At 37.6% G+C, this 26,089-nt stretch overlaps 1 protein-coding gene across 2 annotated transcripts in view; it reads left to right on the forward strand.

Moving 5' to 3' along the window:
- Positions 1 to 26,089, forward strand: part of SOAT1 (sterol O-acyltransferase 1) — a 56,643-nt gene extending 30,554 nt beyond the window's left edge. For both annotated transcript variants that reach the window (XM_019731472.3, XM_088801596.1), the window contains 13 exons: positions 11,521 to 11,669; positions 12,825 to 12,884; positions 13,737 to 13,844; positions 14,758 to 15,040; positions 15,789 to 15,867; positions 16,376 to 16,457; positions 16,770 to 16,815; positions 17,475 to 17,604; positions 19,352 to 19,449; positions 20,587 to 20,685; positions 21,726 to 21,861; positions 22,464 to 22,609; positions 23,904 to 26,089. In XM_019731472.3, the coding sequence (XP_019587031.2) occupies positions 11,521 to 11,669; positions 12,825 to 12,884; positions 13,737 to 13,844; positions 14,758 to 15,040; positions 15,789 to 15,867; positions 16,376 to 16,457; positions 16,770 to 16,815; positions 17,475 to 17,604; positions 19,352 to 19,449; positions 20,587 to 20,685; positions 21,726 to 21,861; positions 22,464 to 22,609; positions 23,904 to 23,960 (1,473 nt within the window). In that variant the 3' untranslated portion in view covers positions 23,961 to 26,089. The remainder of the gene's footprint in view (positions 1 to 11,520; positions 11,670 to 12,824; positions 12,885 to 13,736; positions 13,845 to 14,757; positions 15,041 to 15,788; positions 15,868 to 16,375; positions 16,458 to 16,769; positions 16,816 to 17,474; positions 17,605 to 19,351; positions 19,450 to 20,586; positions 20,686 to 21,725; positions 21,862 to 22,463; positions 22,610 to 23,903) is intronic.

Below are 26,089 nucleotides of genomic sequence, written 5' to 3' on the forward strand. Positions count from 1 at the left end.
TGAACCCAGTTCCAACATGGGGGCATGGGTTCCCTCCACTCCAACAAGCAAATCTTGGATGCGGGCAACGGTGTCTAAGAATTCAATTCGATTCTAATACTACGTACCCAGAGATACAACCAGATTTCACAGGTAAAGGGCTCAGTCCCACAAGACTGCCCTCCCCTTTAGAAGCAAGCCCAGGTTACCTGTGCTTCTGCCCATCTGGCTACACATTGGAGGGAAGTTCCATCAACCCCTTCCAACTCGGGATGCCAATCGCAAGTCTAGGTTGTCACCTTAACTTCTGACCCACGGGCCGTAAATCAGAGGTTCCCACAACCCCCTCCTTCGGTCCGATTAATTTGCCAGAATAGCTCACAGAACTCAGGAAAATCCGTTTACTCATTAGATTACCGACTTACTATTACAAAGGATACAAATCAACTGCCAGAGACAGATACATAGTTCAGTGTCCTGAACAAAGGTTTCTATCCTTAGGGAGCTTGGGGCCTGGCAGGTAGAAGCATTCTGGTTCTGTAACTTGGAGGACCAACAATTTGGCTTCTGAGGTTTTTATGGGGGTGGGGGTGGGGGTTGGGACTTACTGTTCCAAACCTCTAACGCATGGTTGGTTCTCCTGGCAGCCACCCTTGGGTGTGGTCCAAAAGTCACCTCATGAACATAACAAAAGACAGCTTTTTCACCCGTAACATGGAGGAAGTTCCAAGGGTTTTGGGAGCTGTGGGCCAGGAACTGTGAATGAAGACCAAATACCTTACAAATCACAACTCATAAAACAGTACATGCAAGATTATTTACACTCATTTTGGTATTTGTGTCTTTGGAATGATCAGAGCTAGTTTTTCAGTTTCTCTTCCAATCCTGGGGCTTACCATTTTCACTTTCATCTCATTTGTTGGAGATACAGCCTTTTTTGAGTCCTGGGACGATGCTATCACTAGACATTTCAGTATACGTATCTTAGTACAAGTATCTATTTGCTTGACATGAAAGATTCCTCCCAAATTTATTCTGTTGATATATTGGTGATTTCTACAATGTAACAGCTTATTGTATTGCTTTATAAGCTGGTATTCAAAAGGTATATTTACTATGCTTGAAACTGAGTCTAGATTCCTCGTTAATTATGTAACCAAACAGGAAGAGAGTTTGTGTGTGCCCCCCTTCCCACGCACAGCAGTGACAAACGCTGAACACTGAGTTTTGTAGTGGAGAAGTTAGAGGGGCTTTATTTGTAGAGTGCTAATAAGCAAGGAGAATGGGAAGCTGTATTGCTGAAAACCCGACCTCCCCAATGTCTCACCATCAGAGGGTTGTAAGTGATGTAGGATATTTTCTTTGTGCCGGGATCCTGTCTCGTGAAACCAACGAATGGAAGCATGGACCAAGGAGAGGCGAGGAGTTGTAAAAGTAAAAGAGGATAGTTTATGAAAAGTAATGAGGAAAGAGTCGCAGCTCTCAGAATGAGAGGGGGTCCCAACTGGGGTGCCCAGTGACTGAGGCAGAAGTTCTTACTTTCATACCTTCTCTTGCCTGCTTGGAGAAGGGGGCTTGCTCCTTCTAATGGAATTCCTCTGTCAGGTTTGTCCCGTTTGCCCACCCTAAAGGGATTAACGAACCCATCCCTATCTATCAGATCTGCTCCTGTGTCAGGCCAAAAGGGATTTATAGGATAATTTATTAACCTCAAGGTGCATTCTCATATTTTTGTCCTGGAATGAAGGAGACATTTCAGAGCCTGGAGTTTCAGGAGATGGCTGCCTTTGTTTATTTCTCCAGGACCTCCCTGTCCACCTCACAACATGCTAACTAACCTGTCTCATAAGGAGTTAGGGGGAACAGGTGTGCTGCAAGTGCTGGCTGGGCAAGTTTTCACTGGAGGACCTTGGAACTTGGCCGTTTATGGTAAGGGGCTTCAGCACTGGACTTCCCGGACAGCGGACCCTTTGCCATGTTCAAGTTCCAGCCATGTCCCGTCCTTTGGTTCTGGGGGAGGGGTGAGACTTTGGTTCCTGGTGCAGCTTGAGGACAGAGGTGGCACGTTCAGTGCTGCCTCTGTAAAGTAACTCAAGGATTGTATTATTCCCTGATCTGCCTTAAGGCAGCAGAACCAGTTTTAAGCTGGTTGGTGTGATTTGTGTGCTGTTTCAGTCGTGTGTTGCATTGTATTTTTCCTGATTTCCTTAGGTCACCAATGTAAGCCTGTAAAACTAGAATGATCAAGGTCAGTTCTGGTGGATGTCTTTTCCAATTAGTGATTTGTTGATACATTATAAGTGTTTAAAGACTTGATTATTAGGTAATTTTCATTGTCTGAGGAGTAATTTACAATTTTGGCTAAGAAAAGAAAAATATTTAACATACAGTTACATGTGCTGTTTTTAAGGGCCCATTCTTGAAGATTTAGTGATTAAAATAAAAATAAGGACATTTGGTTTTTATGGCTTATTAGATTATTTCCGACTTATTCCTCTATAGACAAATTGGACGCCTGGTTTTATTTTCCATTCCTTTTCAAGTTCCCCTTCTATTTCTCTTTTGCTCCTTCTCCCCTTCCCAGCAAAAGCACAAAGCCCTTATTGTGTTCATTTGTGCAGAAAGTTTCAAATAGGTGAAAGGGCAGTCCATCTCTGCTACCACTGCTATTTACTTTAAAAATCTAAAGTGGGAGGGGAACTTTTTTTTTTAATGCAGAATCACAGATCTGAAGAGGAAAGGGCTTGCAGAGTGGGAAGGAAAGGTGGGGAGAGAAAGAAGCAGAGGGGGATGGAGGGGATGTTTCAAGGATTTAAATGGAAACTTTGTTTTTAAAGAGAATTTTCTACTTACCTGCTTTATGTAGTAATCAATGAATACAATTATTGTTTAGTTTGGTCAGTTAGGAGGAGGCGAAGGAGGGAGAAAGAAATCAATGAAGTAAGGGAAAAGAGGCTGAGGGACAGGTAGACATTGGTTTAGCTGGTATTATTTCTTACTCTGTATGGTGCAAGTGGTAGGAAGGTTGCAGTGTTGGCTAGACTTGTACTAAGGGAGGGGCATGGCTTGAGCAGAGGTATGGAGGTCGGAAACGTATACTGTGTCTTGGAAATGACATTTGATCTGCATGATAGGAAAAAAAAGAACTGGAAAACTGGGGCTAGGTTGTAAAGGATTTTTTTCTCTACCTTCATGCCCTTGTTCATGAAACTCTTACTGCTTGAAATTTTCCTAACTTCCTACCTTTACCAATCAGAATACTGTATATCTTTCAAATTCTAGCACAAATATTGCCACTTCTACAGTTTCCTAACTACCCCAACTTGAAGTGATGTCCTCCCTACTTCGTACTTCTGAGTGCTTGGTTTATACCCTTAGTACATACTCTGTATCAAAATCCTTTTGGTGAACTTTTATAGGTAATTTGAAGTAGGAATATTTCAATTGGCGATTTTATATCTAATGAGATTGAACATCTTGCAGTGTTTATTAACTGGAATGGTTTTGAGGGAGCTGTATTGAGAATGCTCGGTACCTAATAATCTTCTTCACACCTTTCTTTAATATGAGATCTTCTGTCTATATATCTAAATCTTGGTATCAAAGCTGAGGATAATTTATAGAGTTTGGGAGATGCTGAGACCAGAAAGGAAGTGATTATAATGTTTTAGCATTTTAGACTGAGTAAACAGGGGAGCAGGGAGGAGATGGGAACTACATTTAGAAGGCCTATTATGGGCTAGGTGGCTTATATACAGAATCTTACTTAAGTTATTGGTTGACATGTGAAATGACTATCGAAACGATAAGTATGTGAATATTGTTTGGAGCCATGAAATTTACTTGTTCTTTTCTCTTGTGGGTTTAGAAGTAATTTTTAAAACAAATGAAAATCAGGAATCTTTCTAGTCATTTGTAATTTGGTGTCGTGCTCCAACCCACTTGTCATTCATCTTCATTGGAATCGCCCCTTTATCTTTAAAGTGGGAACCCTGGACGAGCTGTCTCCAAAATCCCCTTCAGCTCTAGCAGTCAGTGTCATAACTGTGTAGGCAATTTAAATTTTTGCTCCTAATTCACTATTTCCTGTTGTAAAGGGAATCAGTCGTCTGTAGATCTTATTGGGCAACTCTTTAAGCTCCACAGAACTGGAGTTGTCAGATAAAATACAGTGGGCCTAGTTAAATTTGAATTTCAGATGAACAACAAATGCTTTTTTAGGCATCATGCAATATTCAAGACATACTTAGACTAAAAAAGTTATTTATTGTTTATCAAATTCAAATTTAACTGCTGACCTATATTTTTATTTGCTAAATCTGGCAACCTACAAAGAACTCTGAAAATTTACATACATAAATAGAGGAGTTCATATTAAGGAAAGTTTTGAAAGGCTGTCAAGTACTGAGCAAGCTCGTTAGTCTGAAGGGAAGAGGAATGACAGGTTATGACATTAATGGGTTGAAATTAGTGGGTTGAACTGATTGGCTCTTTAAGGTCACTAATGGTCTAAATGCTGTCATAAAAAAGTTTTAAGGACTTAATTAAGGGAAATATCTGGTGCTTGTGGGGTCATACAACCTTGTGTAACACTGAGCCATGACCTTGTGAAATCCTTGGAATTGTGTTGCAACAAGACTTAAAAGACCTTCGGACAGTCCAAGGAGATACAAATGATTAGGTCCCTACTGCCTTAATAGAGAAATTAGCTTTGTTTTAACATTGTGTTCATTTTTTTCCTTTCGGTTGCAAATAACAGAAACCTACTTTGGCTCATTTAAACATAAAAGGAAATATTTGAAAGATATTCATGTATTTCATAGAATCCTGGGAGAGGTGGAACACTCAAGCTTTGGAAAGGGAAAGGATGTGAGCAGCAAGAGTTCAAATGTTTCTGAATTTTTCAATTTTAATGAGGTTTCCAGTCGCTCTTTCTAAGCTCAGAGCTTCAGATTTCTGAGAGAGAGAATTGGATTTTGATGAGAAGGACAGGGCCTTGTGGGGACAGCCCTCGCTTGGACATGGATGCCTGTCTTCACCTTTGAGGACACACCGTTTCCGGAGAAAAGTGAATATGTTGAGGAAAGGGAGTATCTTTACTATCAGTATTTGTAGGACTTTTATTAATGGACACAATTTTATAGAGGAAATGGTAGATATAATGTGAAAATTTAACGGATGAAAAATTACTTCCTAGTTCTACTTCTTAAAAATACAAATTTATTGCAGCATGTTTTGTTTGCTTCGTATAGCATTTCAAGTATTGTTTTTTCATATCAATACCTTATGCTATTTATTGCCCAACCATTAAATGAAATGAGCAAACTGTAATGAGTAAGACGCAGATGGTCTGTCTTCATATGAGTACTTCTCCTCGTGGTTTGTCACCCGTTCAAGTAACCTCGTCTACAAAAGTTTTTGGATAGTGTTGGTCTATTTGATTTATTGGCAGTCTGCTGGAGAGATGTCTTAAGTATTTTCTCCCCAGAAATTCTTTGATTATTATATAAGTTGAGGTTAAGATGTGCTGTAATAGTAACACAAAATAAACACGTATCACAGTGGCTTAAACAAAATAGAAGTGTATTTCCCTGTCACGTTAAATCATCTAGAGGTGGGAGGTCCAGAGCTGGTGTGGTGAGTCCGTGGTCCTCAGGGAACCTGGTTCTTCCTACCTCCCTGCCTCACCGTTCGGAGGTTGTGATCCTCCTTCTCATTGTCCAAATAGCTCCAGCCATTTCAGCTGAGGTTTGAGGAGCAGAGCTGATGTAGGGAGAGAAACGGGGAGAGAAACAGGCACCAGCTATCTTTTATTCTGGCGGTTTTGTCCAACCAATTCTGCTTATATCTTATTGGCAAGAATTTAGTCACATGGGCTCACCAGATGCAAAGGGAGACTGGGAAATTTCTTTGTTCTGGGCAATCATGTGGTCAGATATCAGGGATGCTAAGGAAGTAGGAATGGGTGAGGATGCTAGGTTGACAACTAACAGTCTCACCTACAACTGTCCGTTTTACTTTTCCTGCTTCTGAGCCGGTCAGATCTTCTTTTGGTTATGTCACTGTGATAGTTCCCCTTATACCTTTCCTCGTTTCACCTAACTATGTAGATGTATCAGTCAGTTTATTGTTCTTTATGATCTTATCACTTACCAAACATAGAAAGGTATGTAAAATAGCAATTATTGCCTACTTCAAAGATTGTTTTAAGACAAGAAATAGTATGTAAAAGCCTCTAAGACAGTATCTAGCATATAAGAGTCATTCAGTAAATAATAGCCACTGCCAGCAATAACAACAATAATGATTTTTAGTACCTTTCTTTTCATAGCTTCTAGAAAAAAATCAGGGCTGCTGCACAATAGTCACTGAATAAAGCCAGCGGTGGTAGGAGTGTTTCAGTGCCAAGGGTTGGTTTCAAAAGCTATTTGGAAATATGTTTAACACCTGTATAGTCTTCCCAGTTGCTTTGCAGAGACGGGATGTACACTGGGTAACAACAAGGCATGGTGTTTAAAGTCAGGTTAGGGACACAGACGTTACGACACCCCAAAATAGAAATATGTAGAATTTTAAATTGTTTTAGGTGCCATGAAGGAAAAGAATAAGATGCCGTAACTTGAGCGTGATTGCTAGGGGGAGACCTCTCTTGAGGAGACAATTTAGTTTAAGACCCAAACACTGTATGACCTGTTCTATTGTATTACCTGTTTTGCCCTGAAAGGTCAGGTTTCTGGTTCCATGCCACTGCAAGGTTAAAAGGTTCTCTGCAAAGCCAGGTAGTGAATCAGAAAAACAAAGTAATTCATGGACTAGCAATATGACCTGTGGAGTCAGAGTATAATTTTCTATACTCTGTATCCAGAGTATACATTTTTACTGTGCAGTTTCTTTTCTCTCAGCCTACGTTTTAATTTTTTCATGCCTCTGTGCCTTTGAAAGGGTTATTTTACCTATCCGTAAATGACCCTGCTCTTTTCTTATTTTAAGATTCAGTCCAAAGTAACCTCCGCTTGAAAGCCGTTTCAGAAGAGTTTTCTTTCCAAAATGCGGATCGGAACATGTTTATCACCTTGTGCTTAAAACATCATTGGCTTCCAGGTGCCCTTAGGATAAAATAAAAACTCTTAAAATGACTTCCAGCTCCTCCAAGATCTAGTCCCTGGTCCCTGTTTGCTTCTCTCGCTTCATGTCTGATCCCTCGTGTGTGCCTTTACTTAGTGTTCCAGCCAGGGCTCTGCTTCAGTGGTTCCTGTTCTTATTATCTTAGAGGTTGTGTACTTTGGCTGCTTATTTTAAAAATAAGATTTCTTTGAGCTCTGAAATATAGCGATTCTGTTTCATAGATTATCTAAGCACCTGCTTTTCTAGTTTCTAGTGAATTGCCTACCGTTTTCCTTCCGTTGTGCTTCTGTCCATCTGTCGTCATGCTGGGAGAGCCATAGCCCATGGGCTGGGTGTAATGAACATTGATAGAGATGGATGGGGAAGAGAAGCAAATTAGAAAGCCTGTAACCTTCAACTTCCTTTTCAGGTTACTGTTATCAGACATTACTCAGATTTGTTGTGATCATGTTTTGAAGTTCTGACTGAGGCCAGTTTCATGTTACTGAAGGAGACAGTTTTTCTATATTCCTCTTACAAAGGGAGTGGCAGTAACAAGCAGTCACTCTTTATTTTCCTCAGTACTTGGATACATGGAAGGAGGCCTGGGGAATGTAATTGTGTCCACGGCAGAGTTTTTCCTCCCAGAAGCAGCTGCTTCTATCAACTTGAATTCCTCAGAGAAAGAGGAAAGGGCTTTAAGAAATGGACATTAGACACTTAGTTAGTAGAACGCTATGTATAGGAAGGTGGTGCGTTTCAATTGTTACCTTTGATAGTAATGGCACTAAATAGTCGAATTGGTTTCAAGGGCAGCTTTACTATACATTGTCATATTTGTTTCTTCATAAGTTAGCTCTGATTTGCGTGGGGAGCAGTGGGAGCTACAAATATCTGTGTCCAGTACTGGGCTGTGCGTTTCTGCAGGGTTTTTTGTTGTTGTTTGTTTGTTTATTTGTCTTTGTCTGGGCTTTTAAAAAACTTAAGTTCACACAACAGTTTCGCAAGTTTGATGTTACTCGTCTCAATTTGGCGTGGAAGGAACTGCGCAGAAAAGTGACGTAGTTTGCCTGAGGCCACATACAGGTGGTGGGGGTAGAATTAGAACTCAGGTCTGCCTGAATGGTAGCTCATATTTCTTCCTCTGCTTTATTATCAGCACTGAAGACACCTTTTCTCTTGGTATTATACTTGCTCAAGTGTGGATTTCCATACTACTCATGTAAATTGTATTGCGGGGGGTGGGGGGAGAGACATGACTTCATCCCATTAAAATAAGGGCCTTTTTTTAGCTCAGCATTCCCAAGAAGTGTGCTGCATTGTCTGAGGTGTCAGAGGTTGGACTCACCGGTAGGAGAGGGGGATTGGAAAGAAAGTAATAAGGAGACTTAACACCTACTACCACCTTATGCACCAGCGCTCACACTATTGAGATAAGCCTGTGGCTGTTATTCTTTTACTTTCTTCTTTCTTCATTTTCCTATCACTCTGAACTGTTCTTTCTTTGTGGTAGTCACTATACCATTAATAATTTACGTCCTTGCTCATCGATAGAGGGTGAGCTCAGTAAGAGCAGGGTTGTGTGTATCATTCATCACCATAGGTGTTTTGTAATAGAGATACTCCTTGTTATCCAAATCTGTGTGGTCCCTGAGATCACATAGCAGGTTGGGATAACTAGGGACCCCCTTATGTATGGGATGATGGAAAAAGAAGAAAAGGTAGGAGGTCTGGAGTATGGAGAGAAGGGACTAGGAAGCAGGGGAAAGGAAAAGGGTGTGATGCATAAGGAGGGTGAGGGTGAGGAGATTGCTGCAGGTCGTCTTTCTGAATGACTAGAGCTTCAAGGTCTTTGGAATGTATGGCAAAGGCTCATCTGTGGGCGAGTAGTGAGTAGGCACAAGACCTTGTACCACAAGACGTTGACGACTTTCCGCTTGAGTTGGGTGAAGTAGGACCTGATGTCAGCAGCTTTTGCTGACCTTTGTGTAGCATTCATTGTGGTCTATTTAACCCAGCACTTCACTGGGAAGGAGACTGGTTCCACCGTGCGAGGAATCCTAGCTTTTTAAAAGAAATAGCTGGACTCCCTTTGCCACATCTCAAGATTCCAGGCTTGTTTTTCACTGTTGAGTAAAATTTCAGTGGACTGATTGATATAAGTCTGGGGTAAAGTGTTAAGACCTTATATGGTTTAGCCTCCTCCTGCCCTCCCCCCTTCTTTTCTGACCTCAATTCTTATCACACTTTGGTTCCAGCTGTGAAGTCCTACTTCTTGCTCTTTTCTCAAACACGCCAAGGGTGTTCGTGCCTCAGGGTGTTTTACACTCCTGCTTCTTTCTTCCTGGTACTTTCCCCACAGCTATCCACTAACTTTTGCCCTCTTATCCTTCGTTACAAATGGCATCTTATCTTTGAAGCTTTCCCTGATCTCTCTGAAAAATAGCACCACCGCCCTATCCCTCGGCTGTATTTCTTTGCGTAACACCCTCTGGCACTGTCTGTCCTGCTTACTCCCACTGGCATCTAAAATCCACCAGCACAGGGACTTGGTTTTGTTCATGGTGTGTCTCCGGCACCTAGAACAACACCCAAACCGTACCTACACTTAGAATGAAGGAAGGATTTCCCTTCTCTTTTAGTTTATAGTTTATTTCTACCTGGGACGTCATTTTTGTAGCTGGAAAAAAAAAATCTTTATTAATTAGTCCAATTCTAGACATTAAATGAGAAAAAAACCTTTTTTCGTCATGTAACTTTTCTGCGGGGGTTTGTTTTGTTTTTGGTTGGGGAAGCACCCAATTCAAAAATTTCAAAATGCTCCGCCTTGCACTGTCATATAAGCACCAGGCACTGACTGAGCCACTGGACTCTGGGTGGTGAGTATACAATGTGATATATAGATGACATATTATAGGATTGTACGCTTGAGACCTATGAAATTTTATTAACCATTGTCACCCCAATAAATTTAATAAAAAATAAATAATAAATTGTAGAAGGAAAAAATTTCAAAATAAAGGTGCCATATAAATGAAATGGAATAAACAAAAGGAGCTAAAATAAAATACTATTAGATAACCTGAATGTGAAAAAATAATTTTATAAAAACTATTCTTTCTCCCAGGAAACATAGATCTTCTTCTATATTTTGTCCTTAAAGTCATTCACATTTTCTGTTTTGGCTGATACTTTCCTATCTTTCTACTTTTTATCACATTGTCTCCTTCCGTCACTTTTCACTTAAAATTAAGTCCTCCTGGTCCTTTGAGGTTTCATCTCAACTCCCAGCTTGAAAAAGACATTTCCAGTCATCTCATCCTTGTTTCTTCGCTTGCTAAACTATTATATGCTTTTTGAGTCTTCATTGATGGTTATATTGCTCAGTTGACACTCTTCTATGTATTGTTTATATGTGTGTGTCTTGTATATTTTCCATTTACATCAGCTGTCTTGTGAAATGTGGGACCTGAGTGTATTCTCACTGCCCAGGATCCAAAAGGCATTTGGGAACTGTGGGAGACAGCAGTTTGCAAAGCCTTCATGTAATTCCATTAGATACATTGATAATTTTTGGCTTTACTTTGAAGGGACAGGAACAAACTCTTAGTATAACAGAACCTAGAAAAATGCTACTTCAAATATTTTAGACTTAACCTAAATAATTGACTTAGCGGAAAGAACACTTTTTTTCAGGGAAGAATTAGAAAGTAACACGTTATTTTCTTTTGTGTAGATGAGTCCTGCCAATTTAAAAATACCCAAATTTACAGTTTGAGCATCCACACTAGGTGGCCTATTATAATCTGAAGAATTGAGTTTTTTTTGCTTCATACTTTTAAAAAACTGGATGTTAGAAATAGCCTGGGACCAAAATGTATAACAATTTTGTTATGAAAATATGTGTTAGTATTAGATAAATGTATAGCTATGGAGGTAGGAATAAACATTATCGTGCAACTGTTGGTTATATATAGAGATGGCATGATCTAAAATATAAACAGTGGGTACTTGGGTGTAGAGGTTGCTTGAGAAGAAAGAGACTTAAAATTATATAATACTACCTTTTAACTTTTTGTTGTTTTCCAGAGAAAAACTTGAAGAGAAAAAAATATTGTCATTTTTAACATTTCTGTTATTTTGGTTTTGTATATTATTTGTAGGTGTTCATTTAGTGGGTAATTATTTGATATCTTGATTTATGTTTAAAATGGTATAACTTTTTTAAAAGACATAATCATGTTGCTTTTTAAGTAGCCACTTCTGAAATTACAGGTCAGCTCTAGAAATCATTTTTCTGTTTTCACTCCTGTGAACTCACTTAACATAGATTTCTTTGATCCAGCTCTGTTCAAGAGACCCCTTTAGAAAAATGTGAATAACCCATAAGCATGTGTTAGTTTCTCACGCCTTCCATTATTTGTTGTAAAATCCTAGGAATTGAAGCCATTTTTTATGAAGGAAGTTGGCACTCACTTTGATGATTTTGTGACCAATCTCATTGAAAAATCAGCATCATTAGACAATGGTGGGTGTGCGCTCACATCCTTTTCTGTTCTTGAAGGAGAAAAGAAGCACAGAGCTAAGTAAGTATGAGTATTAGTTTCTTTTAATGCAAACATCTATTCTAGTATAACCCAGAGGTCAGAATGTGGGCCGCAAAAATGTCTGAATTTATACCCTAGCCCCTTCTTTAGCTACATGTTTTCTTGGGCAGATGATTCAATCACTGGAAGGAGGGGCTGGGGGGAGGGGTTCCTTCATCTTAAATGTGGTTTATGACAAATGTGCAGACCTCATTTAAGACTATGGTGACACTTGAGTGCTTTACCTCTAAACCAGACAGTGACCCTATGAGGTAGCTTCTGTAACTATCTGTATATTATAGATTAGGAAACTGAAGCACAGAGCAGTTAAATGTCGTCCCAGATCACAGAGCAGGGATTTGATCCCAGGATCTGGTTCTAGAGTCCATGCTCTTCACCACGTCATTGTCCTGCCTCACTATTACCGTCTACACAACACTTGTGATAAAGTGCAGTGCAGTTAGTGTATGTTTTTCCAATTGGTCAGTCATCCAGAACAATGGAGGCTATCAAAGTCCAGTGTGAGCTAATTTGCCATTTTGTGCGTCTTGGTTTTAGGCCTCTGTGGTCTGTCAGGCTCTCCTGTTCTGGAGGACACTTTTACCCAGTCGTAGTTGATAGACGCGCTGGCGGTACTGCAAAGAGCCTTAAAGAAGATGATCATGCTAGATGTTACAATGTGAGCTTTCAGTAACTGGAGGCAGCCTTTCAGGATTGTTGGAAGTCCTTTGACATTAGGGAGGGCATCATGAATCCCAGGGCAGTTTCGGAGGACAGACCAGTAACAGGATGTGAACCCGAGTAAGTATGGCCGGAGGCCTGTCTGAGACCTTAGGGATGGATGCTTAGGAGAAGGAGTGGTTGTCTGGGTGTGATGCCAGAACTAGTGCCACTTTAGTCGGGTGTGTATAATATTTCTTCCTGCCTAACCAGATAGGCGTGCACCTGCCTCACAGCATTGTTCAGAAGGCGTAAATGAGATGACACCTCTAAAATCTTTATCGCAGTACCTGCATCATAGTAAGAAGGCCGTTAATTAATGTTACATGCTGTAGTTTGTGATGTTCTTTCTCTTATCCCTAGGTTTAAATTTCTTATAATATTATACTTGACGTATTTATATTTTGTTTTTTGGTTCTTTTTTGCTCTTCCCAGAGATTTCAGAGCACCTCCAGAACATGGAAAGATTTTTGTTATCAGGCAATCTCTTTTAGAGTGAGTATTTTTTAGTTGCTTTTGGTAATTATTAGTTTGAATTAAGAAAAAACAACAACAACTGGTTTTTAGAATCACTGCTTAATCTATGAATGCTTAATGAGTTTGTTCTGTGTTCATGTAAATCATTAGTTTTGATACTTGGCTGTCTCTTGCTCCTTCTTTCTGATCTAGTTTCAAAGGAGGTTCTTCAATCTAGTTTCAAAGGAGGTGTTCGAAATAAGAACGATAATCTGTCATCAAATTCCTTGAAGTTATGCTGCAGTCTTAGTCAAATAAAAAGATCAAGGAGGAGAGAAAGTGAAATATTTGTAAATGGTTAAACTTACCGACTTGTACGGGTTATACTTGGTTATCATTGACGTTACAGAAATGCATATGTATGAATCTTAACATCTTGGAAATAGATAGTAATATAGTATGTATTTAAGTGGAGGGAGTAGACTATTAAGAAAAGGATTTTTAAAAATCTTTTTAGCATTTGAAATAGTTTCTGTGTTCCCTGTTTTTAGCAAACGGCCATTTGCCTACCTTAGAAAACCATGGCTCTTGGAGGTTTTCAGGAATTTACACCATTTCTTTGAAGTGTTTGATATGCATGCTGTTTTCTAGGAGGCAACATCATTTTATCTGAAAGAGCTTATCCTAAGCTCTTCCATTAGTTTTTACCTTTTTTTTACCTTGGTCGTGTCTTTTACTGTCTCTACTTCAGGTTTAATATTCTGTGATTACTATTTGAGATATTTTTAGAGAGTGAAGGAAATATCTTCTGAACTGCTTTAAAGTAAAGTCTTTAACATATGGTGTTTTACAATTAAATATAGATTATTATTTTATTTGTTTAAACTACAGTGAGCTGTTCGAAGTGGACCACATCAGAACAATTTATCACATGTTCATTGCCCTCCTCATTCTTTTTATCCTCAGCACACTTGTAGTAGATTACATTGATGAAGGAAGGTAAGACAAGAAAAGGGATCTTTGGCTAGTTGATGCATGGGGTGTTGGAAATTTTCACTGTATTTAAATTTTGATAATGGGTGATTTAGTTAAATTTGCTTCAGGAAATCCCAAAGCAGCTGATTTGAGGTAGAGATTCCTTTCTCCTGAAAAGTTCAACTAAAAAGATTAGAAGTTCCATTACTTTTATTTTTCAACTGGTCTATTTTTATAGACCATAATTAGTAGTTTTTAGGTAATTTTCCTAAATGGAAGAATTTTGTATATATGATTTATCAGTTTTTCTACTATGGCATGCATTTCCGGTTGTTTCCAAAATTAAGTAGCTTATTGGAATTTAGTGTTTGAAAAATGTGATATTTCTTTTTAATATAAAAATCAAGTTGTAACTTTAAAAATGACAGTGTGGTAATTATACATTGAATTATTGCTTTATTAGAAAATTAAATTTTGAGATAGTGATACAATAGTATATATTAATAGGTTTTTTAATTGTATCTATTTCCTTCTGAAAAATCATCTTTTGTACATAACAGTGATTGCTATTTGTTGCTATTTGAATACTTTATTAACTTTGCCATAGAATATTTTAGAGCTTAAAATGTATTAATGTGAGAATCTAATCTTCGAAAAGTTCAAAGTCTTATTATTTTGGGTTATCTCAGGTATCTTCGGTTCAAAGACCATATTATCTTGGGGCTTTTAGAAAATGTATTGTCGAAATATGTTTTGAAGCAGAGGTTTAGAAGCAGTTCTCTATCTAGCACAACTATTAACATCCATGGTTTCAATGTATTAATGTTGTTGTGTTTCCTAAAGTTGAGGGTTTTGGGCCTGAAAGTTGTGAATGATATGAATCAGTGCATATTATAATTTTACTTCTGTGTTCTTTCTCTGTGCGTTTTCTCCCCAGGCTGGTGCTGGAGTTCAGTGTCATGTCTTATGCTTTTGGCAAACTTCCTATTGCTTTATGGACATGGTGTGCCATGTTCCTGAGCACACTCTCACTTCCCTATTTCCTCTTTCAACATTGGGCCAGAGGCTACAGCAAGAGTTCTCATCCTGTGATCCATTCTCTCCTCCATGGCTTACTTTTCATGGTCTTCCAGATTGGAGTTCTTGGTTTTGGACCAACATATGTTGTGTTAGCATATACACTGGCACCAGCTTCCCGGTGCATTGTTGTATTTGAACAGGTAAAGTTTTGAGTATTGCCTGATTCAATCCTATGCTCAGTTAAAATAATACTAGTACTAATAGTACTGTTACTACTAATGTTATTATTATAACAACAATAATATTGTACCGACGTGCTGTTATTACTAGTTGTATTAGTTGGATAAATGTTCATATCTGGTTCTTTGTGCTATTATATATAAAATGAAAGTGTTAAGCTAGATCCCCACAGCTCTTAAAATTTGTTCCAGCGTCAGTATTCTCTGATTCTTAATAATTGAAATAAACCATATTGAACTGTTCTGGATTAATTCAAATTTTGTTCTTGAACACTTTTTGTAGTAGTCACCTATACTATAATTAAAAACCTCACTTGTGAGCTGTCAGATCCATTGTTTGTCATATAATTCTTCCCATCTAAAGAACAGAATTTTGTTTATACACCTTTCAGAATGTTCTAACCTGTATTGCTCCGTTTGACTAATGGAAAGGACCGTTTCAGGAGACTTTCTTTGTATAGACTCTTAATTTCTTAATTTGTCCTATACCTGTAATAGTACTGTTAAACGCAAAATAATTTGAGCAATAACATGTCCTTCTTTAGAGTTTGTTTTTCGTTGGCTTTATTGCATAAAAGTGAATTTGAGTTGGTATATGTGAAATTAAAACATTCTTTATGTGACTATAATCTAGTGTGGTTCTGGGGTTGCTTATGTGAGATAAGACAATGATAGAAAATTCATCTTTTTCTTCCCCCTCCTTTTGTAGATTCGTTTTGTAATGAAGGCCCATTCATTTGTCAGAGAGAATGTGCCTCGGGTACTAAAGTCAGCTAAGGAGAAATCAAGTATGTAATTCCCTTATGTCAAAGGATTATTCCTAGGGTATTTCAACCTTTGGTGTTTATTGGGATGGCATATTACATTTTGCAGACATGTTTGAGTTGAAATATATAGGATCCATATTGATTTGGAAGACTATCTCACTATTTTTGTGATTGTTCCTGTTTTGCTTTTATACGTACAATTCAAAAACATTGATCATTAGACTCTTGTAACTTTGTGTAATTTTTATAGACTGTTAATAGACTCAGTACACCCATGTGTACTTATTACTGTTTTTGAATTGCTGCTTAAAGCTCTAGAAGTTCTCTATAAGTCACAGGAATGACTTCGTGTAGAGGGATTGGTGTACGAATACAAGAATAAGTCATCATTTTGGGAGATCAGGAAGAAACAACATGAACTAAGGAGAGATCGTTTTATTCTTCCCTCTTCTGTGCTTCCTTATTGCCCTTTAGTTTTGCTAAGAGAAGTTGAAGAGCTTCTGACCTAAGCATAGTTGTCCTTTTCCAGGCACTGTCCCCGTACCTACAGTTAACCAGTACTTGTACTTCTTGTTTGCTCCTACCCTCATCTACCGTGACAACTATCCCAGGTAATGGCTCTATGAAGTAGCAATGTGGTGAGTACCAGAAGTGTGGCATAGGTGAGGGGGGATAGGTAGGCAGGGGCCAGTGCATGTAGGGCTACAGAGAAAAAAGAATGAGTTTTCATTTTCTCACCGGCCTGGTGAGCCCCAAATGGTGGAGCTAGCAATCTGATTTGCTCTCAGTCATTCTTGACAGAATTATGCAAGTATTTCATATGCCAAAAATGATGTTCTGTGTGGGAAAATATTGTGAGGATCTGTATTGAAGTTCAATTATTTATGTTAGTTAGAAAACTTATTTTGTTGCTTCCTTTTTAGGACTCCCACTATAAGATGGGGTTATGTTGCTATGCAGTTTGCACAGGTAAATTTTTTTTAACTGCCTAAGGTTTGTTGATTAGTGGGAGGTAGGGATTTGAATTTATTATAATCATTTAATCTAATTAAAGAGTTGGTGAAGCCAGGTCTGTTGGGAGCTCTAGAACTCTTTCTGGAGTCTTTAAATTATTCCCAGTACAGTAAACAGTGTTTGTTTTGTCAACATCAAAAGTAATTTTCTTCAGTAAAATAATTTATTTTAATTTAAGTAATTCCATTTGGTTACTTCAGTAAGCATCTACATTTATTTTCCCCTCCCCTCCTGGTTATATATGTGTGTGGGTGTGGTCTGACCCACTCCCCAAACTTCTCCAACCCCTTTATCAGAAGCACACATCCCAAAAGATCCTATTTTGAAATTCTTGTCTCAATCAAATACCCATTTATGAAATAAATTATTTTGCTGTGGGTTTCATGTAGCAGGAAAAGCAAATTCTAAGAGGTCTGATCTTTCAGAAGTGCCATTTGGTAAAGGGTTGGGAAAAGGTATAGTAGAAACTAGGTATGAGTAGTATCTGAAGGGTTACAGCTTGGCAATTTTATATGCTAGTGTTCAGTGTAATATATGTGCTTTGAAAGGAAAAACACCACCATATTTCCTTATCAAGCCATCATGATTATAATTATATCTTTGTTGTGTTCCAGATTTTTGGTTGCTTATTTTACATGTACTACATCTTTGAAAGGCTCTGTGCCCCCTTGTTTCGGAATATCAAACAGGAACCCTTCAGTGCACGTGTTCTGGTCCTATGTGTTTTTAACTCCATCTTGCCAGGTAACATGGGGACTAGTTAATGTAGTCATTCATAAAGTTGCAAGGACAATAGAAAGCTATTATGTATGAGCGCCTTTGATTTACCTGCTTTTCACTATTAACTCCACACATCCATACCCATTTTGACCTCTTTCCATCTGTCTCATAAATGAAGTATATTTCAGTCTCAGGCCAATCTTCCCATTGGTCTTCTGACTTATACTCAAGTTTGGTTTCTCTGACTGTGGATAGTGCATATTTATGCTTTGTTTTCCCATAATCTTGCTCCTATTCCACCTATGCCGCTGGAATGGCCTTTATTAAAATCATTAGTAATTTCCTGATTCTAAATCCAGTAGATGCTCTAGCCCTTGTTTTGTTTGAGCTCTGTGAAGCATTGCATGCCGTCGACCACATTTTGAAATCTCCCTCGCCACTCTTTCTTATTCTCCTGTCTTTCTGGCCATTCCTCAATCTCCTAACTTACTTTATTCCACTTATTTTTTTTTTTTTCCCAGAGATACATGAGTACCTGTTGTATGCCAGGTGCTGAGGACATAGCAATGAACAAGACATACATACTCTTTACTCTTTGGAAATTTGCAATTTAATTATATTTCTAGTTTCTTTTACTTGCTTTTTCTTTCTTCTGTAACCATTAAATGTTGGTGAGGATTTTCATCATCACCTTCTCTTTAACTTTCTCTCTCTCCCAGAGTTCTTCTAGTAACCCTCCATGATTGCACCCCAAGATTTACTTCAGTAAACTCTTTTATCTGTCCCTCTAATAGGATATATGTTACATACTTGTGTGTCTTCCTCACTAGGCTACAAATTCCTTGAGATCAAGGATTGTATCTTATAGCCAATCAGCCATTCACAGTCTCTTCCATATTGTGTAATACATTGTAGATATTCTATACATATTTTTTGAATACATAAAGAAATGAAAGGGGTGGACATGTAAATGGACATTTTACAGTGTAGTGTAATATATACTATATAAGGAGGATGAAGAAAGTGCTGATGAACTTTGTATCATGTTGGAGATGCCATTTAACATTGAGTATTGAAAATAGATAGGTATTTGCCTGGCAGAGAAGTGGTAGAAAAGTGCTTTCAGGTAGTGGGACAGATGCAAAGGCATGGAGTTATTTTAGAACGGACTTTAGAAAAGTCCAGTTATGGATGATGTTTGCAACACTGGGAGAATAGAGTTGGAGATAAGTTAACCTTATCACTATTGATATTTGGGGCTGGATAATTCTTTGTTCTGGGGGGACTGTCTTGTGCGTTTTAGGGTATTTAGCGACATCCTGGCCTCTAACAACAAGATACCCGTAGCACAATCCCCATCCCTTGAGCTGCGAAAACCAAAAATGTCTCCAGAATTGCCAAATGTCTCCTGGGGTCGGGGTGGGGGTGGGGAAGGGCAAAATCTCCTCCAGTTTTAAACAACTGGTTTAGAGGAATGCATGAGGTCCAGATTTTAAAGGGCCTTGGGTACCAAGTTAAGGCATACATCTGGGCATTTCTGTTAAAAACAGACTGGGTCATTTGTCATCTGTAAAACCCATTTGGAAGGAAGTTATTGGTTTATAAAATTAAAATAATTAACTTTTAAAAGAACGTTGTTATCTCTGGAATGGGTAAGCTGGAATAATTTTTATTTTTTACGAAATAATTCTGGCTAAACTGATGATGACATGTAATTAACTGCTTGGTATGTGAGCTATTTGGAAAGACTCTTAATATTGTTTATTTTCAGGTGTGCTGGTACTGTTACTTACTTTTTTTGCCTTTTTGCACTGTTGGCTAAATGCCTTTGCTGAGATGTTACGCTTTGGTGACAGGATGTTTTATAAGGTAATGTATACTTGGACTTACTGTCTCACGTTTTATTTATGTCTTCCTTGTCAAGTATTTGAGCATTGTTGGCTACTAGCTTTTTAACATAAACATTGTGCAATAATTTTTTCCACAAGTTTTACCAATATTAAGTCTGAAATTCTGCTATCAATATAACTAGCAAAGCCTTATCGTCTACCTCTAATATCTGCTTCCTTCATCTAACATCTGATTTTTACTGGGTCCTGTTTTGGTGATTACAGAAAGAAAACATGTGTCCAGAAAGCATTATGAGAGTATGCTGACTGTTCGTTCATTTGAAATTGGCTGTCTGGTGCTGCAGGAATGATCTCAGCAAATTACTCCATTTAAGATTGTTAGACAGTTCATGAAGAAAATAACTTTTCCCTCCTTTATTTTTGAAAAATATTAATTCTGCTCAAAATAGTATTCTTATACCTCCAAAGTTGGAGTTAAGTTCTAGACTGGAGCCAGAGTCTAGAGTTTTGTTTGTTTGTTTGTTGTGATTTTGGCAACACTCCAACCCTACCACTCCTTTCTCAAAGAAATAGTGAACATAGGTTGAAAATTTTAGATGTCTGATTCCATCGGTCTGATCTAAAGTAGAGAGCAAGGTAAATATGTAAAGGAGCACCAGGATTTCAAGGTAGCGGCCACCTCACTCCTTGCACAGCTTATGTTCTGTTTGATACATGCACACAGCTATCTCCCTAGCGTTAGCATGCTGTCCAAGTCTGTGTGACCTTAGAATTCTCTCACTGTGTCCTAGCAAGGTAAGGGGAATTAGTGGGTTGCTATTTAGAGGAACACTAGATTTAATGATTCTGTGTGTTCTGTGTCTTCCACTACAACTTGTTTGATAATGAGACAAAATGAACCTAGGGAGTTGATCATATATAGAACTAGAATTGATATCATATTGCACACGGATAACCAAAATACCTTTTGAGAGTTTTCTGACTTCAGTGTATGGACTAAGAGTTTATCATAACACACTCTGGGTATCATGTTATGTGTGTATATTCTTTGCGAATATTCAGGGACTTTTGCTTTGGCTCTTGGTGTATGTGTGTAACGTACATGTGTATGTGGGTGTTATATGTGTGTAGTTTTATAACTACTTTTTTTCCTCAGGATTGGTGGAACTCCACATCATACTCCAACTATTACAGGACCTGGAACGTGGTTGTTCATGACTGGCTATATTACTATGCTTACCAGGACTTCCTCTGGGTGAGGAGCAAGGTTTTGGTGATGTTGTTCAAGAAATGGAGATTCTGTTCCAGAACGTATTGTTATTGTGTAGCTAGAAGAAGTTAACTTAGTCGTCTTCAATTCTCTTATGAGCCATTTATGTCGAAGAAACCTTCTGCTTTGAATAGTGCTTAGAGACCAGTATGTGCCGCAACCAGGCTAATACCATGTTTGTGCTCTAGGTTTTATTTATATAATCGCAAAGTAAGAATGCATGGAAGCGTTGAGACATTGCAATGATTCACCAGTAATCCAATAATGGATCATTTCTTATCAATCTCACTGCCAACAAATTATCTCCCTCTAACTTTTTTCATTTTTGTTTTTGTTTGTTTGTTTAAAGTGGAAAAACACCTATGTTTGGATTTATATCTCTCCACTTGGTGACATGTAGGTCTTCGAGACAGTCTTTAGAGCAGAATGTATTTAGACGGATGAAGTGTAATCTTGAGTCTTATGGTTGATTAACACTGGTTATCTCTAGCTTGCAGACTTGAATCGTTAAATAAGGGCACTGTTTGGCTTAATGACTCCTTGTTGTGGTGCAAATACACTGTATTTGAGTGTTCTTTCATTTGTAAGTGTAGTACAAGGCAAGTCTCTTCCTTCTAAATCTCAGTTTTCTTACCTATAAAAGTGGAGAGAATGCCCTATCTACCACGGTGTTACTCAAAAGGTTGAGATTTGATGTATCTGTTTACACACGAAAGCTATGTTTTGTGAACCATAGTGACTTACAAGTATAAGTTATTAATGTTTTTGGAAATATACCCAGATCTTTCAACATCAGTGGTTTTGAAAATGCCTCATTTTAGTAAAATAAGGAATTTTAAGAACAGATATTTTTTTGAAATAATTATAATATATTTGATTAACTCAAGGAGTAGATTGGGAAATCATATATAAATATAATTAAACAGGTGCCTTAGCATGTGGTAATTTTAAGTCTTATGTGTATAGTTCATGCTTAACTACTGACTTTGTTAAAATTACTTTATGATACTTTCCTTTTACCCTAGTTTTTCACTAAGAGATTCAGATCGGCTGCCATGTTAGCTGTCTTTGCTGTGTCTGCTGTAGTGCACGAGTATGTGCTGGCTGTTTGCCTGAGCTTTTTCTATCCAGTGCTCTTCGTGCTCTTCATGTTTTTTGGAAGTAAGTATCTTGGCATGCCATGAGGATGGAGTGAGATGTTAAAAGAGAAATTTAGAAAATCAAGTATAAAGTCAATGCAGAGAACTAGATCATAAGTAGTAATACATCTCAAGGCAATATTTGCTTATTAGATGGTAAGAACATTCACTTTGAGTAATTATACACAGCTTTGTTTCAAGATGCTTACACTTCAAAGTAGGGAAATGAACTCAATAACTTCTTGAAGACTTGATAACCCTGATTTGGCAGCTCATAAAAACTATAAAAACAATTTCCCCATCTTTCAACTCTGTCAGCTGATGAAGAAAACTAACCCTTTTTTGGGTCGGGGGGAGAGGGACAAGTCAGAATATGAATGATTCCGTGAAACATGTTTTCACCTGTTCTGAATATTATCTGATTGCCAAGTGGTCACTGATTAATAAACTTCAACCCTGGAACTTCATTTTTATTTATAGGAAGAGTGGCCAGAATAAAACACATATACACAGAGTTGGTGCTCATTGTCATAATTAAATGATTACAGTGGATATCTGAGGCTGCTCATCTCCTGATAAATTATGTTTCGCTATATATATTTTTGGTTTTCTTCCTGACTTTAGTGGCTTTCAACTTCATTGTCAATGATAGTCGGAAAAGGCCAATTTGGAACGTTATGATGTGGACTTCCCTTTTTGCGGGCAACGGAGTCCTCCTGTGCTTTTATTCTCAAGAGTGGTATGCAAGGCAGCACTGTCCTCTGAAAAATGTGAGTCACCAGTCAGGCTGGAGTGGAAAAGCGACCTGCTTGTCCCCTGTGAGGGCTGGAGGGCAGTGTTAAGGGGAAAGAGAGTAGTGGAGATTATGATGAATTAATGTTAAGCGGAGTGCAACATGGAGTAAAAGCATTAGCTTATTCTGATCTCACTGCACTAGCCTTGAAAATGTTCTTTTCTTTGGTTTTACTTTGAACTGTCCTACTTTTTGGATTTCTTCTTTCTTTCTTCGTTCTTCTTCTTTCTTCTCTTTTGCTTTTAGTGCCTTTTCTTTAGTTCCTAATTTTCTTCCTGTGTCCGAAAAATGTAGGTGTTCTCCAGGGTTTTCCCAATGGCATGTGTACCTACCCCAACTGAAACATGCATTTTTTTACTGCTTCTTTTCCAAAGTAATTAATTATTTGAAAAAAAATGTACATTCTTGCCTAGGATCCCATTTCCCTTGATTCTTTTTGTTGTTTTATTTTTCATAATTATGTAAGAATGTCATTTTTAGAGCATTAGCTTTTAGCTGCATATGGATAACTCCCAAATATTTAGGGGATGCCTTCTTTATATATCAGTATTTCTCATAGGCACTTATAACTGAAGATGTCCACAATCAAAATAATCAGTTTCTCTGCCAAAGCTTCTCCTACTGTCTACTCTGCTTTTGTTATGTTGCCCTAAGGCTGCCTCCTTATTTCCTATTAATCCCCTTTGTGCCTTTGAACTAACTGCTCTGGACTCTGAGCTCTGTCTCTGGTCACTCTGCTCTTTACACTCAGATTCCACCTGTCAGATTTTATTTTACTAAAATCCAATTTGGATGCAACGTTTTCAATGACACCTTTCAAATTCTTGAGCCAGTGTATTTCCTATTTCTAAACTTTTGTACAAAACCTTGTATTATAGTAATTTGTGTATATATTTTATCATCCTTAACCTACCACCATTTAGAGTTTAGGCAAGTAAAAGTAGGGCTGTGCTGAAATAAAATACAAGATAACAGAAAGAAGTAATGCCTGTTTGAAATTTGGTCAGAAGTCCATGCAATTGTGTAGAATTTACTAGACTTTAAAAGCTTCATGTAAAGCTCCTTAATCAAATAAATCTATGCTATAGATAAAAATAGTGAACATATTTTGAATTATTGAGCTGCTTATAGCTTAGAGGTTACTGAAATGCTGGGAGGCATTTTAGAGGTGTACAATATGTTACATTAACACCCCTTTTCTCCCCCCATACTTCACGCTCACAGTGCACACAAGTAAACTACTCTTCTGTTTTTCCTTTTTTTCATTGAAGCCCACACTTCTAGATTATATCCGGCCACGTTCCTGGACTTGCCGTTACGTGTTTTAGAAGTTTGTACTTTGTTTCCTCCTTTGACACTGAAGACTGGGTATTCTGCCCAATTTGGGGCCAGCATCTGTTTCCAGCTGTTACTGAAGTTATCTGTGTTACTTGGACCACTCCACACTTTACAGATGATTCACTCTGTTCCTAAGTCACCTGAAGACGAGTTGTTGAAAGTTTATTGGAATCTTGTATACTTAAGCAGTACTTTTTGTCCTTTTTGGGAAGGGAGACTTATAGCTAACATAATGACAAATTTTTGCTGGGTCATATTGGCTATGCCTCAGAAATTATATCGGTTTTGTTTCTTGACTTTATTTAATTAGAGACTGAACATGTTTTCTCGATCCCTGAATTAGCCAAAACACTTATGAAGAAATAATTTAAATACCTCTGGCTTAGAAATTTTTCTCATGCACACTGTTGGAGTGTATACTAATTAATCATACATTTGGGAAAGAAAAGAAATATTATGGAATGTTTTGCTGTTTTTAATGGAAAATATTTTCCAAAGACAATCTTTTTATATATCCTCATTTGTATTTTTTTTTTCCAAAAAATTCAGTTCTACTCAATTTTTACCTTGTTTTCATTATACAGTGTAGGTCTTGATTTCTGTGAAGCAAAATTATACCTTTCACCTTGAATTTTTGAGTTTGCATTCGTAATATATATATTGAGGGAATAGAAGTAGGAAGGGAAAGAGAAAGAAGGCACGGGACACAGAAAAATATTTCCTCTTATAACTTCCAAAGTAATTTTAAAAAAACTTTTTTAAAGTTTTTAGAGTCTTGCAGAGTCAATCATGTGTTTGAATTATTTTATCCTGGAACTTATATGTGGAAAATAACTTTTTTTAACTTTAAGGTAATAACTTCTTTTAAGTTATTTAGAAGTATCCTTCCTTTGGTACAGTTATTTTATTGTCTAATAAATACTGACTTGAATTACTTTGCAGACTAGTAAGTCTGTAACATAGTATTAATCATTTTCATTAACATTAAAGTGATTATTAAAGATCCAGAAGCTGGCTTCTGCATTTGCTCAATTATTATACTTTGAATGGTAGTATACTTTAGACAAAACAAATTAATATGTGATCATTTTCAAGAAAATAGACTCCATTACGTGATGTTTCCTTGTTATAAGATCCCACTGCTAATACAATGTGGTGTGGAGGAATTACATTGTTTGTATTTATGAGGTGTGATTATGTTTGTAAAGAGTTCAACTTTCCACCCAAAGAAGTGAGACTTAGGAATTACCCAAAAGATTATTGTTGCTTGGAGCAGCCAACTGGAGAGGTTATCTTGGTATTCTCATCACCCTCCTGCTATCCAAAAAGTTGTCGGAAATCTTTTCTGAATTGTTTTAAAGTCAGTTTGAGTCTCTCAAGAAGGTTAGTGGTTCCTTAATAGCCACACTTAATTTGTACCACAAGTGCCCGTTTAGTCACCTCTTTTATTTCTCATACCTTTGGTAATGAATTTAGGCAGTTTTCAAACGTCAAATCCAGCTTCAGCAGACTAAAGGTGCACCTCAGAGGAGGTTATTTTTGAAAAGGTTCCACATGTTCCTACTCAGTAGTTATCTGCATAGTGGTATTCTAATTGTAAAAAGACAGCTTTAACATAGCTTCTGATTTCTGGCATTTTTATTAAAAATCAACATGAGTCAACCACTTGAATTTATAACTCCATTTTAAATATGAGGGAGCTGAGAAAACTAGATTGGTCTAAGACTTGGTTATGAAGTGAGCAAATGGAATTCCTAGGCCTGTATTTCTGTTAATTACTGTAACTGTGTACTCTCATCGGGAGAACGTTGTCACTTTGTACTGATTCTGAATACTGTATTTGTTGGACTGATGAAGGCTATTTCAAAAACAAAACAAAACTGTCATCTTCCTTTTGTTTGTTAGTGATTTTTTTCTGCCCAAGATTTTTAAGTGACAACAAATAATATGTGTAATAACTGTCGACTCTTTAGAATGACAAGACTGTCCTAAGAAATTTTCCAAAATAATGAAAGGAATAGCCACTTTCTATGAAACAAACTAGTTTGATAGCCATGATCTTATTGCTGGCTGCTTTTAGCAAATCTTTACACAAATAAATTAAAACTAAAACTTCTTA

Source organism: Rhinolophus sinicus, chromosome 11 (assembly GCF_057876585.1).
Source record: "Rhinolophus sinicus isolate RSI-liver-muscle chromosome 11, RSI-T2T, whole genome shotgun sequence".
Taxonomy (NCBI): Eukaryota; Metazoa; Chordata; class Mammalia; order Chiroptera; family Rhinolophidae; genus Rhinolophus; species Rhinolophus sinicus.